Raw genomic sequence first — 16,511 nt, 5'->3', positions numbered from 1 at the left:
AGGGGGAGTCTCTATAATCAACTTGATTTTCCATAGAAGTTCACAGGCACTTGAAAATTTCCAGAAACATTTTTATATGATTTTACCATGTAAGTAGTCCTACTAATATTTCAGCTACTGCTTATATTTCCCTTAATATTATATAGTTTTTTCTTGATCCAATTATCATGCAAGCAGTATGGAGTTAGAAGTGTCATTGAAAATCCATTGATTTTGATAAGTAAAATAAATAAATTTATTGATTGATTAGTTGCATCATTTTGGGAATGAGCAGAAAAGCCTTAAAATATTTGCTCTAAGGGTAAAACAGGGTGTAAGAAAACAAAATAAAGAAGGGAGAGGGGAAAATGTTTAATGTGCCCATAATTATCTTGAGGAGTTAGAAATTTGTATATAAAAATAAGAGAAATTTACTTAAAGGAGCCAAGTATTTGAAACTCTTTCTGGTGTTTTCACCCAGAGGTTAGAAATTCATCAAATTTCTTATTTCAGAGCAAGTAAGTTTCCAATGCTTGATTGTTTTTTGTGTGTGTTATCTTGTTTGAATTTTTTGTTTCTTCCTTTTACCTTCAAATTTTCTTAATAGGATCAGCACTAATGCTTGGAAGAGGTAAAAGGAGTCCTGATACTCTGTCTTTTCACTGTGCGAAATCTATGACGTGCTCCAGTTCCCATGATGTTTCTGACTAGGGTCAGTTTGAGAAAGATGAAGATACCAAAATGCCTTGGCTCCCCTTGGACTGCTGATCCACCTGCCTTCTTCATGCTGTCCTTTGCTCAACCTGTATTTGGGAAACTCTGCCTTCTTGCAATCTGTTTTCATCTATACTATGTTGTTTTCGGTTAAATATTCATGACAAGTAGGGTTGATGGTAGCTCTATTGAAACTTTTTAGAAGAGAAGACAACAAAATCCAAAGGAATGATAACTAACCAGAAGACACTCATCACATAAGGAAAATTTCCCAATTATTTGCTGGTTCTTTTTATTATTTTCTTAATAATCTTTCAATATTACACTGATAATGTTGGCTTGATATTTCATCATAATTGGAATACAGATGCAGGTTACAGCAGAAATGAGAGTTTCATCTTAGCATCTCTGGTTTTTAGTTTCCAGAGGCTTCCTTTTGTCATTGATACCCATCTTTAGAAGGGGTGTTTAGAGGTCTCCGCTGTAATTTCTCCTATCAGTGCCAATATGTGGGTCAGTAATCAGAGCTCACTAGATGGTTTTATCTTATTGGGATTTTCTGATCGATCCTGGCTGGAAACACCACTCTTTGTAATCTTTCTGGTGGCTTACCTCTTTGCCCTCTTTGGAAATATCTCTATTATCCTAGTTTCCCACCTGGATCCCCAGCTGGATAGCCCCATGTACTTTTTTGTCTCTAATCTATCTCTTCTGGATCTCTGCTTTACTACCAGTACTGTCCCACAGATGCTAGTCAACCTTCAGGGACCAAAAAAGACCATTAGCTATGGTGGTTGCATTGCCCAGCTCTATATTTTCTTGGCCTTGGGTTCTACGGAATGCATACTTCTAGCCTTCATGGCCTTTGACCGTTATGCTGCTATTTGCAAGCCCCTCCGCTACCCAATCATCATGAACCAGAGACGCTGTATCTACATGGCCACTGGGACCTGGATTAGTGGCTTTGCTAACTCCCTTGTGCAGTCCACTCTCACCGTGTTGACCCCAAGATGTGGACAGAGGGTGGTGGACCATTTCTTCTGTGAAGTTCCTGCTCTTCTGAAACTAGCTTGTACAGATACCCATGTGAATGAGGCTGAGCTCAATGTGCTAGCGGCTTTGCTACTTCTGGTGCCCCTCTTCCTCATCCTGGGCACTTATGTGTTCATTGCCCGGGCAGTAATGAGAATCCGCTCTGCTGAAAGTCGCTGGAAGGCCTTTAATACCTGTGCTTCACATTTGCTGGTGGTCTCTCTCTTTTACTTTACAGCCATCAGTATGTATGTCCAGCCTCCCTCTAGTTATTCTCGGGACAGAGGGAAGATCATGGCTCTCTTCTATGGAATCGTCACACCCACACTCAATCCATTTATCTATACACTAAGGAACAAGGATGTGAAAGCTGCCCTCAGAAGGGCACTAGCTAAGGAATTTTGGGTCAGGACAAGATGATTTTTGAAGAGAAGACCTAAGAAGTAAAGATAAATGTTTCTGCCTTTCAAAGAAGATTTCAGACATGGAAGTGATGAGAGGACAGTATCATAAAGTTCACAGGTGAAACAGGACAAAGAAAGAAACCATCAACTCTTAATGATCTCCATAGAGCCCTTATCTACTTTTGAGACTATCTGTTTTTGCAATATTGGATCTTACCAAGTCATGTCAATTTTTTCCCTAACCCTTACGACTAGATAACTTAGTTTCAGGGGAAAAATCTGGTGTCATAGCTAGAGAAAAGATATTTAGAAAGTTTTAAAAGGTATATTTGACATAAACTGTTCCTAAGTGAATCCCAAGTAAATTGGAAATGATCCCATGTTTTAAAAAATGCCACTACTGTCCTGAGTTAACTTTAACCAACATATATTGAAAGCATTTAGTCATCTTCTAACAATCAATGTCCAATTATGTCATTCACCAAAGACCCCAGAGGCAAGTGAAATCAAGAAACATTTAGGTCAAAAGCTTATAAGATAGACATATGCAAAGGGAAATACATAAAAAATTTAGACTCAGTGATTTTAAATATGTTACTTTTGCCATAAACCTTAGCCAGTTTTATGGTATGATAAATAACAATGAGGCCAGGGCAAATACAAATAAAACTTACTGTGGAGGAAGAGAGGAAAAGCAGAAGAATGCTTTGAACAGTGAACAGTGATGGAAAAACCTAAGGCTGAAAATATTCTAACTCAAGAAAATTTACTAGTAATTTATGAGTTACTAGCAGTTATGAGTTAGTAGTTTATGAGAGACAACTTCCTTTACCACTTCACTGGGTAAGGTAGGCCTAGTTCAATGTAGGAGTTATGAGAATATCATATTGAGTTTCAAGCCTTGGTTGACTTCTTAGCTTTACTTGAAAAGTCTTATAGCCTCTGGTTATAAACTGCCTTACAAATATGAATTAGTTAAACATGCCTAAAGAAAAGCAACTGAGTTCAGTAAAAACTCATCATTGCCTGGAATGCAAATCAAATCTTTTTGTTCATTAATGAGTATTTTTAGCCCCATAGATAGAGTGATAAACATACGTGTGCCTCAGTAAGGAAAACCAATTATTATCTTTGACTATAGTTTCTTTGCCACCAAATAGGGACATTAACACTTGCCTTAATTAAAAGGTGCTTGAAATTGCCTTTCTTAGCAAACTTTGAATTTAATATTTAATACTATAGCTCTGTGGCCCATAAAACAAATCTAAATAACAAAATTTTAATTCTAAATTCATAGAACTGTACATAATTCTTTTCCCATATGGGTCATTACAGAGCATTATTCTGAGGATCAGTAAAATTTCTGCCAATCTCTCTTTTGTAGTACACATCCCCAAACTTTCTTTGTAAAATCATCCTTTCCAAAATACATTTAACCATTTTTACTTATTTTAGTCCTCTAGTTATTTCAAAGTAATGAATCACAGTCCCTTAATAAAGTAATCTCTAGGGTCTTGATAAACATGAATTTCTCAAAATCCATCAGTGTGTTTCATCAGATTCCTTAATTTTGGAGAATAAATACACTGGATGGTATGAATTTTGGAATCTGAATTAAATTGGTGTATGACTAGGAACATTAACAATCTATGTGTTCAACACAGCCAAAAATCATGTAAAATTTTGAATTGCAAATACTGAAGACAAGATGTAATTAAATATGCAAAAACTCTCCCTCTCAAAGATAAAATATTCTAGTAAATCGAGATCACCTCATATAATGGAATATTTCATATGAATTTCTCTTTCTCCCCACATATCAGTAAGAATCTTGGCATTTTCCTACTCAGCATATTTGAATGTATTTAGAATTTGTTTTTCTGACAACAGTTAACCCCAATCACATGAGGTGTCCTCTCAGGTGGGTTCTATTTGAACACTTTATCAATGCATTGCCTTTCAATGTAAGTCCTTCCCAAGCCCATATAACATTCATATTTGTAATTTCTCAGATTACTGCAGATTTCTTTTTCATGCTTTGGACACGATAAATGTTCAGTAAATGCACCCAACATGATTGAATCTAGACCTGTTCCTTTTTCTCTTTTTTCCCACTGCAACCCTCCCCCTCTCCTCCTAAAAAGAACAATGCAAAGATCTACTTCCTGTCAGTTAAGTTACAGTGAACACTTCCAATTTGTGTGGTCCAACTAGGAGACAGATGAAGCTAAAATATAAGGAAATGGATTTTAAAGAAATGAAGATTCCTAGTTAGATTAGAGAAAGACAATCTGTTCCCTCAATTCTGACATAATCTGGAAAAGTATACTAAACTTAAAAAAAAATTTGATAACAGTGTTTGTCACAATTCATGATCCATTTTTACACAGGACTTCATGTCACTATATAATAAAATATATGCTAATAGTTATATTAAAATGTTTATAGTATTAATTTATTCATTCTTGATAAAGCAATGTATTTCTCAGAGCTTGTATGTTGTACTTCTCAGAGAGTATTAAATAAAAATGCTAATCTTCTTGAGTTTATTAGTTTTGCTTGACAGTCTAGATAAAATTTAAATAAGTGAACATTGAAACTACTATTTTGTATTAGAACAAACATAGATCTATTATGCTGTGGAAGTTGCATACATTTTTAAGCAAAAACATGGGACCACAAAAAAAATTAGCGCTGCTATTGGAGGTTGCTTCCAATATGCCCCCTCCCAAATCCTAAGGGTATGTTTTGATTTACCTTCAATATTACAGACATATCAGAACAAAAACTTGAGACTTAAAAAAATTCTGAATTTTTAATATTTTTACATAAATGATATCTGATATTTTAGAATTTTATACATTAAAATACACAGTTAAATGAATTACAGTACAGGTACTGTCAAGCAGGCAAATAAATATAGTGCAATATTGAAAACACAATTAATGAAAAAATTTAAATATTCTTAGAAGTATTACTAAAACATCAGTAAATTTATTAAAATTTATATTAGTAAATTTTATAAATATCAGTAAGTCATTAAACTGAAAAATATTTTGTGATATAGAAAAAGCAGTAGGGAACCATATTCAACAAGGTAAACTTACCTATTTCAAAACAAAGACTAGTGTCTATTTATTAGAGGAGCACTAGAAAATTCCCAACGATGTCAAAAACAAATCAAAGCTTAGATTATGTGGCACTATACAGATTCCTCTTTCCTACCGTGTGTGATATCCCATTTTAACATCTACCTTCTAATTTTTGGGGGACCACATAATTCAGGTAAATAAAATGTGAGTCTAAGTGATGAGTATCTTTTCTGGATTAACAGTTTTTAAAAAAACACTTTTTCCTACTTCATGTATGCCATATTTTGAGATGACTGGATCCCAAGATAAATAAAATCTGTATCCCCAATTATTGGAAAGAAGGAAGCACCAACTTCCCAAGTCAGATTTTATGTGCATAAGAAATACAGTGTTTTGTTTTAAATCACTGGGATTTGAAATTGATTTGTTATTGCAGCAAGACCTATGTTACCTTGACTAATATAAGTACCATACACACAAAATTCCAAATGTAAGAAATTGTATTATTTAAATATAATTGTAAAAAAAATGCTTAAAACTGATACCTGCAGTAAATATTGCAGTTAGGTAAAGTATCAGTATTCCCATTATGATTCATGTAAAATTACTAGAAATATAAGCCACTTTTGTTCATGCTGCCCCTTACAACAATAGTCCTGTTTATAAACATAAGCCAGCACATGATTTTCTGAGTTAGACTGATAAAATTTAAAAACCCTAAATTTCTTTCTAAATCTACAGCTTGATTGGTGAGAGGGTTACATAGAGAACACAAATCAGCAAGCAGGTTTAAACTCATATTTCTTACATTAGTTGAACTTGTACAAAAAGATGGCACTACTAATATAAAGGTATCCAACTGAAACTTTATCACTCTTTTTACCACAAATACTTTGATTTTTCATAAAGTAAATTCTGGGGAAATTTTTCAGTTAATAACTACATTGGACCATAGCCTTAGGACCACTCGCTTATGGCAATAATTCTACATGAATCAATCTTACTGGTTACTTTAATTTTCTAGATTAAGGAGTAGCAGAAGAAAAAAGAAACCTGTTAAAGGAGTTCTAGTGTTTTAATCCTCGGTATTTAGAAGGAAAAGTAGAGTGGGAATAGTTAGGTCTTTCTCCTCAATCACACAATAGGTTCTAAGTGAGCAAATCCTTGAAAGTAAAAGGTGAACGAGATTTCAGGTCTTAAATTCCTCACTCATCTATCTGTGACATGTTCTCAGACCATAATGAAATTAAACTAGAAATCAGAAGCAGAAAGATAACAGGAGAATATCTAAGGCTTTGAAACTAAGTAATATTTCTCTAAGTAAATCATGGATCAAAGAGAAAATCAAAGGAAATATCAAAATTTGTGGTATGCAGTGCTTAAAGGGTAATACTTACTAGTAAATGCTCATTTTAAAAAAATAGTAAAGGCCTCAAATCAATAATCTAAACTTTTACCTTAAGTAAAAAACAAAAAAAGAGAAACAAAATGAACCCACATAAAGTAGAAACAAAAAAATACTAAAGAATAGAATTCTGATTTAACCCTCCCCACATTTCCCCTTTGGTAACCACAAATTTGCTTTTGATATCTCTTTGCTTCTGTTTTGTAGATAAGTCCATTTATTACCTTTTTGAAATGAAATTCTACATGTGAGTGATATCATATGATAATTTTCTTTCTCTGAGTTACTTCACTTAGTATAAAAATCTCTAGGTTCATCATGTTTCTGCAAATAGCATTATTTCGCTTTTTTTTTTTTTACATTTAGGAGTAGATGTAAGATTAAACACTTTTAAAAATTTATCTTATTGTTTAAAAGGTAGATCTCATGTTTAATGTTCGTACCACAATTTTTTTTTTAAATGCCTTTCCCATTATCATAGGTATTTGAAAAGAGAATATGTTCATTTTTGGATGTATTATCCATCTGTGGTAGCCTATTGTTAAACTGGTGAGTGAATTATCAGGTTCAGAGTTATTTTAGAAAAGATATAGTGTTTGGATGAAGCCTAGACTCAGTCTTCTTTTAACTCTAACTCCTTTGATTCTGTAATTTTGTATGAGCTTACGTAACAATTACTAAACATTCTCTTTTTAAGTGAGGTCCATACAAACACACATGACTTCATGGGTGACCAATAAAGTTAAAATTGATCATTCTTACTAGAGAAACTTAAGTCTGAACTTACAGAAAATAAATTATATATGTTGTATATTTTTCACTCCCTGGAATGCAGAATCTAAGATTCAGTTAAACCCAGATGATAATTAACTACTTTTCACTGAAACAATCCTTGAGGGACAGGTCCATGAAGTCCCATGCTTGAACTCATAGTGTTTACGTGAAACATCAACCACACTGAACAAGTTTGTTCCCTAGTGCCTGGGAAAGACTGACTTCATGGGCTGTCCATAGGCTCATGGGTATCAACGGCTTAGTGGGAAGTTAAAATATCTCTGGGTCTATGCTCACTGTTTAATCTTATATGAAAACATCTCAGTCCTTTCCCTACATGAAAATTACAAAGATCGAGCCACCAGCTCAATTCTAGAGATGTTCAATTTTAGGATTAAAAGAGATTGGTTCCTACTGATGAAGATCAACTCTGGTGAGTGAAACTTCTCTATATTTTATAAAACATTGTATAGCTGTGCTCCAAAATTTATATATTTCCTTTCACATTTCATTTGTTTTTTAAACCACATTTTTCATGCTTTTGTACCCATTAGTCCTCCCAAATGCTTCTTGCAAATCCACAAATGACCCTCACAATGGTAAATTCAATACTGTTATTGTTATTTTAAATTTCCTTTCTTAAATTAATGAATCTATTGTACATGGGGGCTTCTCTGGTGGCTCAGTGGTAAGAAATCTGCCTGCAACGCAGGAGGTGCAGGAGATGTGGGTTTGATTCCTGGGTTGGGAAGATCCCCTGGAGAAGGACATGGCAACCAACTCCAGTATTCTTGCCTGGAGAACCCCTTAGACAGAGGAACCTGGTGAACTATGGTCCACAGAGTCACAAAGAGTCAGACACAACTGAAGCAACTTAGCACACGTTGTACATTATTTTTTTTTCTTTTAAAGCATCTATCTTCCATTGGCTCTATGATGTCACTCCTTACAGGTTTTCTCCTTTTTCTGTAAATATTTTTCCTCAGTCTGACTCAGTCCTCTTCTCTACATCTATTTAAATTTGATGGTATCTAAAAGTCTATCCTCAGACCTCTTTTCCATCCTTTTTTTAATTCAAAATAATTCTTGTAAGAGCACTCTTACTGAATTGGGGGTGTTTCAAGCACTGCCATAGTCTTGAGTTCCAAATCCTCATATCCAACTTTATGGTTGGCATACCTCAGACTGGGCTTCTCCCACCAGAACTCATTTCTTCTCCCAATCATCTGCCTGTCACTGTTCTCTGTTTCAAAAAATAGGAAAATTTATCCTTCATCTACACATTCATCAACCATCAAGACTTTATCTGCTTATCTCTCCAGAAAATTCTCCTAACTTTTTTCAAACTATGTGAAGCTGTTGATCACGTTTAGAAGTTCAATTTTTGAAAAAAGGCTAAAGATTTTTCTGAATTAAATATTACCATATTCCCATGAAGATAAATTTGTCTTGATTTTAGTAGCTCTTTGCTGAGTACACTTAGTTACTTGACTAATAGCTATATCAATATCATACATTCTTTCCTACTGTTCTTTGGCTTCCTAAACAGAGTCATCCTTACTATCTTCAGAGTGACCATGGCCAACCTGACCTCAGTGAGTGGATTCCTCCTCATGGGGTTTTCTGCTGACCGTAAGCTTCAGATTTTACATGCACTGCTGTTTTTGGTGACATACCTGCTGGCCTTGACAGGCAACCTCCTCATTATCACCATAACTACCTTGGACCATCGCCTCCATTCCCCCATGTATTACTTCTTGAAGCACCTCTCTCTTCTGGACCTCTGTTTCATCTCTGTCACTGTCCCCCAGTCCATCACAAATTCACTTATGAACAATGGCTACATTTCCCTTGGTCAGTGCATTCTTCAAGTTTTCTTCTTCATAGCTCTGGCCTCGTCAGAAGTGGCCATCCTCACAGTGATGTCTTATGACCGGTATGTAGCCATCTGTCAACCACTGCAATATGAGACCATTATGGACCCCTGTGCCTGTAGGCATGCAGTGATAGCTGTGTGGGTTGCTGGGGGCCTCTCTGGGCTCATGCATGCCGCTGTTAACTTCTCCATACTGCTCTGTGGGGAGAGAGTCATTCACCAATTCTTCTGTGATGTTCCTCAGGTGCTGAAACTAGCCTGCTCTTATGAATTCATTAATGAGATCGCAGTGGCTGCATTCACAACCTCAACAGCATTTATCTGTTTGATCTCTATTGTGCTTTCCTACATTCGCATCTTCTCTGCGGTGCTGAGAATTCCATCAGCTGAGGGAAGAACCAAAGTCTTCTCTACCTGCCTACCCCACCTATTTGTAGTCACCTTCTTCCTCTCAGCTGCAGGCTTTGAGTTTCTAAGGCCCCCTTCTGAGTCCCAGTCAGCTATGGATCTCATGTTCTCCATCTTCTATACTGTGATACCTCCAACGCTCAATCCAGTTATCTACAGTTTGCGGAATGAAGCCATGAAGGCAGCTCTGAGGAAGATACTGTCAAAAGAAGAATTCCCTTAGAGAAAGATGCATTTAAAAGCCACTTTTAAACTCTAAAGTACCATACAAATAAAAGGTACTGTTATTATGTTTCAGACTGTAGGAGGAATAAATCTGATTTCTTTCCAGAACTCCCTTCTAACTTTTCTGTTCTTTATAGTCTTCTCGAAGAAAGCAATGGCAACCCACTCCAGTACTCTTGCCTGGAAAAATCCCATGGACAAAGGAGCCTGGTAGGCTGCAGTCCATGGGGTCACTAAGAGTCGGACATGACTGAGTGACTTCACTTCCACTTTTCACTTTCACACATTGGAGAAGGAAATGGCAACCCACTCCAGTGTTCTTGCCTGGAGAATCCCAGGGATGGGGGAGCCTGCTGGGCTGCCATCTATGGGGTCACACAGAGTCAGACACAACTGAAGCGACTTAGCAGCAGCAGCAGCAAAACATAATTCTTCAGAATTTAAGATGTTATGGTTCTAGGGATATTGGTCTTCTTTCCACAATTTCAATTTTTATTTTTAGGCATCTTATAGGATTTTTTCTGAACTAAAAGAGAAAAGGCAATTAGTTTGGGACTTGGTGAGCAAAATTTAAAGCTGGCTTTTGTAGATCTATGGGTATAGCTGAGTCCCTTCGTTATTCATCTGAAACTATCACAACATTGTTTGTTAATGAGCTATACCCCAGTAAAAAATAAAAAGGCTTGACAAAAATAAAGTTGGCTTTTAACAGATAGATTCCAGACTGCTGCCAAATAACTTGATTGTGTTCATGAGATAGTATATCTATGGTGTATTATGTGATTTCCAATAGACCTCCAGGTTTCTTATGTGCATTAAGTACCCATATTAGTTTTCCCTTCCTTTTATGTATTATAATAGCTTTCCCCATACCTATTTATTCAGTCTCTAATAAACGTCAGGTACAGTATATACATTTTTCTTTTGATTTTATTAAGCAACTGTTCTACCTATGCCCCATTCTATCAATTAGGACACTAAATTTAGAAGAGATTAATTTCTTGAGACTTCTCAAAGAATAGTAAATATGTGGTTCAAAGTAATATTTGTCTGATTCCAAGCTCACTTATTTGCCTGTACTCATTGCAAATGATTTGTTTCTCCGTGTGTGTGCATGCTAAGTTGCTTCAATTGTGTCCAACTCTTTGCAACCCCATGTGAGTATACATGTTTTTGTATCATCTGTAAAAATAAGTATATTCTACTATTATACACTAATGAGATAGCCTTCAGCAGAATGCTATGTAGCCTTTAAAACAGTAAATCTATGTCCTTACAGCTTCAGAAGAAGTCTTTGTAATATAAATTGAATAAACTTATAGACATATGATTATTACTGGAAGATATTAATAATGTATATAAAAGATGGTAAGAGAATTCAGAAATTACAAAACAACATCATGGACTAACATTCATTTTTAAGTATACTTATAAAGTAGTTGCATATATTTAAATAATAAATTTTAATGAACTGAGCCTCTTTCTTTATAAGATTTTCAGGTACTGTTGCTAAATTTGTTTTAGGATCTTTTAGTAGATAGTTTTATGTTTATTAGAGACCACAATGGTTGCCCAAAATAGCTGTTCCAAATCTGAGATGCAATGCATAGGCTGCAATTTCTATAAACAATGATTTCTAGTTTCCCAGGACACCTGACATTAAAAATTTCTTTTAATGTTTAAAATCATGTTTGCCTTTCTGGAATGCATGATTTAGCTATTACAGCGGTTCTCCAAATGTGGCATTCAGTCCAGCAGCAGCAGCAGCAGGCAGTTTGTTGAGCATTCAAATGTATGGAGGTACCATTAAACCTTCTGAATCAGAATTACTAAGTGTAAGGTTTAGGTATCTGTTTTATCAAGCTCTCCAGGTGAGCCATACCTCTGCTAAAGATTCCAAACTGCTGAACTAGGAACAAAATCCCCACAGTTTACCAAGTCACTCCCCCTCTGTGTGAAAAGTTCCAAGTCCCAGGTGACAAGAGAAGGAGAGAAAATGAAATAGTCTCATCATTCAGTTCAGACTTCCATTACAAAAGATGGGGGGAAAAAATCCCAAAAGCAACAGAAACCTTGGGTTCTCAAGGGAAACAACATGTTTTAAAAGATGTCATTATAGATGAGAAAGGTCAAAATTTTGTGATCAGCTTTCATAACTACCCACACACCAATAGTAGATGTGGTAAGTTTTACAATCTTGAATGAGGAAAGAGAAAAATGTTTTATGGAAATTGACAGAACGTTATATTCTTCAAATTGAATTTGAAAAAGCAAGACTATTCATTCTAACAAGGAAAATGAGCTGTTAATAAAGGTCATAGATTTAATTCACATGAATATATTACAAAATGAGCAATTTAAGAAAAGTCAGTAAATTAAGAAAGGTTAATATTTTATATGTTTATATAAGCATTCAGTAAAGTAATTGCACTATAACATGTATAGTACTTACACTGTACTATAACAGTAGAATAACTGTACTATAGTGATATCATAGTCTCTGATATCACCATGAAAGACAAAGTCTTGAATAGATAAATGTTCAGTGTAATTTTGACTTTTTTCCCCAATGTTTCTGCATGTCTTCCATAAATACTCAGAGATTTTAGATGTAAGACAGTGATATGAATTTCAAAGGAAAGGGTTTGGTGCTTAGATTTGATTCTGTCACTTAAGTATTCTGAATCTTATTTTTTTCTTTTAAAACTAGAGATTAAAATGCTTAGGCCATAGAAGATAAAAAAAATAAAACATGAGGCATATTTTATGACAAACTCTAGCATGGTGTCTGTCTCATGAAAATGAATGCTCAAAATGTTTCAGTTTATTTTCCAGACTGTTGATAATCACTGATGGAAATTTGGCAAACTAAAATACTTAATGTACCAATATCAAAATTAAGTATGGATAATAATGTCATTTATTATTTTATCAGTTCAAGGAAAAGAGGAACAAACAAACAAGCAGCAACTGCCTCTCCAAGGCAAAAAGGGAGAAACTGTTGAAAGCGTAGCCTTTACTCTTTAATTCTTTCTGTTTTCTATTAACTGTGTGAGGCTTTAATCAAAATGGAGTAAGAGAGTGATATTCTAGATACCTTTGCAATTCACATGCATAGAGAAAGAGAAAGACTTTTAATTTGGCAGCCAAAACAAACATTTAAAAATTTAAATTTAATGTTAATATAAAATTGTAAAACTAATACTACTGACCCCTGCTGGTAGAAGGAGGGGGTGGGCAGATATTGAGTTCATTCTTCATGAAGGAGATTGATTTCCAAGAACCTGAATTAATGAGACACACACACACACACAAATTTCTGGTGAGATTTCACATTTGTTGTTCAGTCGCTAATCATATCTAAGAGAATCTTATTTAGATCAGCACCCCACCCCCATTTCTCATCAGTCTGAGAGGCTTTTGTTAGTTCAATAGCCTCTCTCATTTACTTTTTTTTTCTCTTCTCTAATGTCAAACTTTCCTATTTATAATTCAGATTTATTCTGTCTCCCTCATGTCTCCTCTAACACCTCTTTTCCTCCTGCCCTCAATCTTGCACATGGTTCAGAATAAAACTCAAAGAGATTGTTTCATTCAGCAGTTTGTTTTTTTTTTCCCCTCCAGCTGCTGCCTATAACTCACAGAAGAGGAAAAAATTAAGGAATATGAGAGGCTCATGACTAAGTGACTGGTCAGTTCTCATATACTGAGGTATATTTTAATGAAGGGAGAACTTTTGTTTATCTCCATCCTGCAAAGCCCAAAACACTATACAATGGCTTAAAACTTGATGTATTTCTTTTCTGAATTGTAGATCACTTTATACCTTTTCAGAGTGTCTTTCTGAAGTTGAATATTGGGTTTTTGAAAGCTTTCCTTCCACATTGAAAGTCACCTCAGAGCAATCACTCTTTCTTCCTCTTCTTTGCAGATGCCTTTGCATGTAGTAAATAGTCAATACATACTTAATGACTTTAGCTGAAGACAATGTGAAGAGAAATGAAATGAAATGAAATTTCAAAGAAAAAACTGTTAGGTACCAGAAGAAACCCTAGACAGATTAAACACTAAATCTGATAGTGAAATGTTAAGTAATTCCTTTGTAAAAGTTTTTTTGTTCTTGATTTCAAGATGTGTTTATTAAATAAAATGTTAGCTGGAAAGGCAGTAACACTGCATAATTTGGTTGTCGGCCTCACAATTATAGGAACTTTCTCTTTATTAGAATGGCTTGCCAGGGAAGAACCTTAGATATCATCCCATCCAACCACAATTCCTCTAAAGGGCCCTTCAGTGTACTAAAATAGAACAATATAATCTATCCAATTTTGTGAAACCCCTAATTAAGAACTGATCACTGAATTTCTGTTCTTGACTGAAAGCAAAGCAGCAAGTTTCACTTTGTGGAAATGGAATAGTGTTTTTAGTGGAGGAAATACAACCATTTTTCTGTGATAGGACCAGTGACTCTGATTACATCTGCACTCAGGTTTACTTTTGTTTTCTGTAAGCTCCCTGAACACAAGATATGCACATCTTCAACTTTGAGTCCCCAACATCTAGGGCACAGCTGATGAATGACAGGTACTCAAAAATTAATTGTTGAAAGAAACATTGATGAATAAATGAATATTTTAACATCTCTCTACTGCATTTCCTCCATCTTCTCTATCTTCCAGCTGCCAGCACAATTTGTACCTTCAAAATGGTTATGGCAAATGTAACCACAATGAGCGGATTCCTCCTCGTGGTGTTTTCCAACAACCGTGAGCTGCAGATCTTACACGCATTGCTTTTCTTGTTAATATACTTATTAACCTTAACAGAAAACCTCCTGATTATCACCATCACAACTCTGGACCAACATCTCCAATCCCCAATGTATTACTTCTTGAAGCACCTTTCGCTACTGGACCTCTCCTTCATTTCTGTCACGGTTCCCCAGTCCATTGAAAATTTACTGACAGGCAATGGCTATATTGCCCACAGTCAGTGCATACTTCAGGTTTTCTTCTTCACATCTTTGGCCTGGGTTGAGGTGGCCATTCTCACAGTGATGTCTTATGATCGGTATGCCGCCGTTTGCCTCCCACTGCACTACGAAGTCATTATGGATCCCAGAGCCTGTAAGCGGGTCGTGATAGCAGCATGGCTGAGTGGTGGTATCTCTGGAATCTTGTATACGGCTGCCACATTCTCCATCACATTCTGTAGGGCCAAAATAATCCACCAGTTCTTCTGTGATATCCCCCAGTTGCTGAAGCTCTCTTGCTCCAATGATTACCTAGGCGTGATTGGAGTGGCTGCTTTCATGACTGTGCTTTCGTCCATCTGCTTCGTCTCCATTGTTTTCTCCTATGTGCACATCTTTTCCACAATTCTAAGAATACCCTCTGCTGAGGGCCGCTCCAAGGCCTTCTCTACCTGCCTGCCCCACCTCTTTGTTGTGTCATTTTTTCTTTCCACAGGCATTTTTGAGTTCCTAAGACCAACTTCAGATTCTCCAACTGCTTCTGACATTATCATATCTATCTTTTATACAGTAGTGCCCCCAACACTGAACCCTATGATCTACAGCTTGAGGAATGAAGCCATGAAGGGAGCTTTAAGAAAGTTACTGTTGGGTGGTGAATTCACCAGGAAAAAAACATTTTTGTCCTGTTGTTGATGGCTGTCCAATATTACACACAAGGAGCATATTTAATAACTGGAATCCATTATATATAAATGGTAAACACTGCTGAAGAGTCAGACATGACTGAGCAACTGAGCATGCATGTAATATGTATATAGTAGTGTTGAGGAGAAACAAAAACTTTCTTTCCTGTTGATGAACCAAATACTATAACCATAATCATAATGGAAATGCTTCATTTGACATCTTCACTTTTTTAGACCCTGAAATAAGACTTTTTGTTATTCTTTCAAATTAAGAGAAAATAAACAATTATATATAATATTATAATGTAGGTCCACTACTTTCCTTTTCCTCCCAATACATATAGACATGCAGACACAAACATATATCAGGTCATACCATACCAACAAACATAGCACTTTTGGAAAAACAGCATAGGCAATGTAATACAGCATAGGCATATGTAATACAACAATAATAGTAATAAACAGTGACAATTTATCCACAATTCCACTCATCAATTGTTTAATTCCAAATGTTCACTTAAATTTTTGTCTTTTAAATGCCATGTTTACATACTGGTACAAAAATATACAATTATTAAGCTTATCTACATAGTTTTGCTAATATAATTTTCTTGAATACACAGAATTCAATGGAATTCATATCATAATACATTGAACCAGTCACCTATTTTATACATATACTTTTTTCCCAATTATTCATTCATGCTAGAAATTTAATTTCTGCTCTTCATAATTTCATGGAATGGGAGTGCTGGGTCAAAGCATGTGAAATGTTAAGCTGCTTTGAGTATGTGACTGTATTGTTTTCTAAAATTGTTAAATCATTTTATGTGGCTATTGAGAATGTGTGGCCATGTCAGTTCTACATGTCTCCAGTGATTTATGAATTCATACAACAAATATGCAGAGAGATTCTATTAGGTGGTTGAAATCATAAC

General features: G+C 35.4%; 3 protein-coding genes across 3 annotated transcripts; all 3 read left to right on the top strand.

The window, feature by feature from the left end:
• The first annotated feature begins 1,200 nt into the window (after positions 1-1,200).
• Positions 1,201-2,145, top strand: LOC136151691 (olfactory receptor 2B2-like). Its single transcript, XM_065913022.1, has one exon. It carries the CDS (start codon positions 1,201-1,203, stop codon positions 2,143-2,145), a length of 945 nt encoding a protein of 314 aa, XP_065769094.1.
• A 6,832-nt stretch (positions 2,146-8,977) lies between these two features.
• Positions 8,978-9,907, top strand: LOC136151775 (olfactory receptor 14J1). The gene has a single exon (XM_065913177.1). The coding sequence runs from the start codon at positions 8,978-8,980 to the stop codon at positions 9,905-9,907; it is 930 nt and encodes a 309-aa protein (XP_065769249.1).
• Positions 9,908-14,614: 4,707 nt separating this feature from the next.
• Positions 14,615-15,577, top strand: LOC136151800 (olfactory receptor 14J1-like). The gene has a single exon (XM_065913228.1). It carries the CDS (start codon positions 14,615-14,617, stop codon positions 15,575-15,577), a length of 963 nt encoding a protein of 320 aa, XP_065769300.1.
• The last annotated feature ends 934 nt before the right edge of the window (positions 15,578-16,511 follow it).

Source organism: Muntiacus reevesi, chromosome 20 (genome assembly GCF_963930625.1).
Source record: "Muntiacus reevesi chromosome 20, mMunRee1.1, whole genome shotgun sequence".
NCBI lineage: Eukaryota > Metazoa > Chordata > Mammalia > Artiodactyla > Cervidae > Muntiacus > Muntiacus reevesi.
This window is presented reverse-complemented; position numbering and strand designations above follow the sequence as displayed.

Excerpts from the sequence above, each read along its gene's own strand:
- LOC136151691 (XM_065913022.1), top strand. The coding sequence starts at position 1,201 with ATGTGGGTCAGTAATCAGAGCTCACTAGATGGTTTTATCTTATTGGGA.
- LOC136151800 (XM_065913228.1), top strand. The coding sequence starts at position 14,615 with ATGGTTATGGCAAATGTAACCACAATGAGCGGATTCCTCCTCGTGGTG.
- LOC136151775 (XM_065913177.1), top strand. The coding sequence starts at position 8,978 with ATGGCCAACCTGACCTCAGTGAGTGGATTCCTCCTCATGGGGTTTTCT.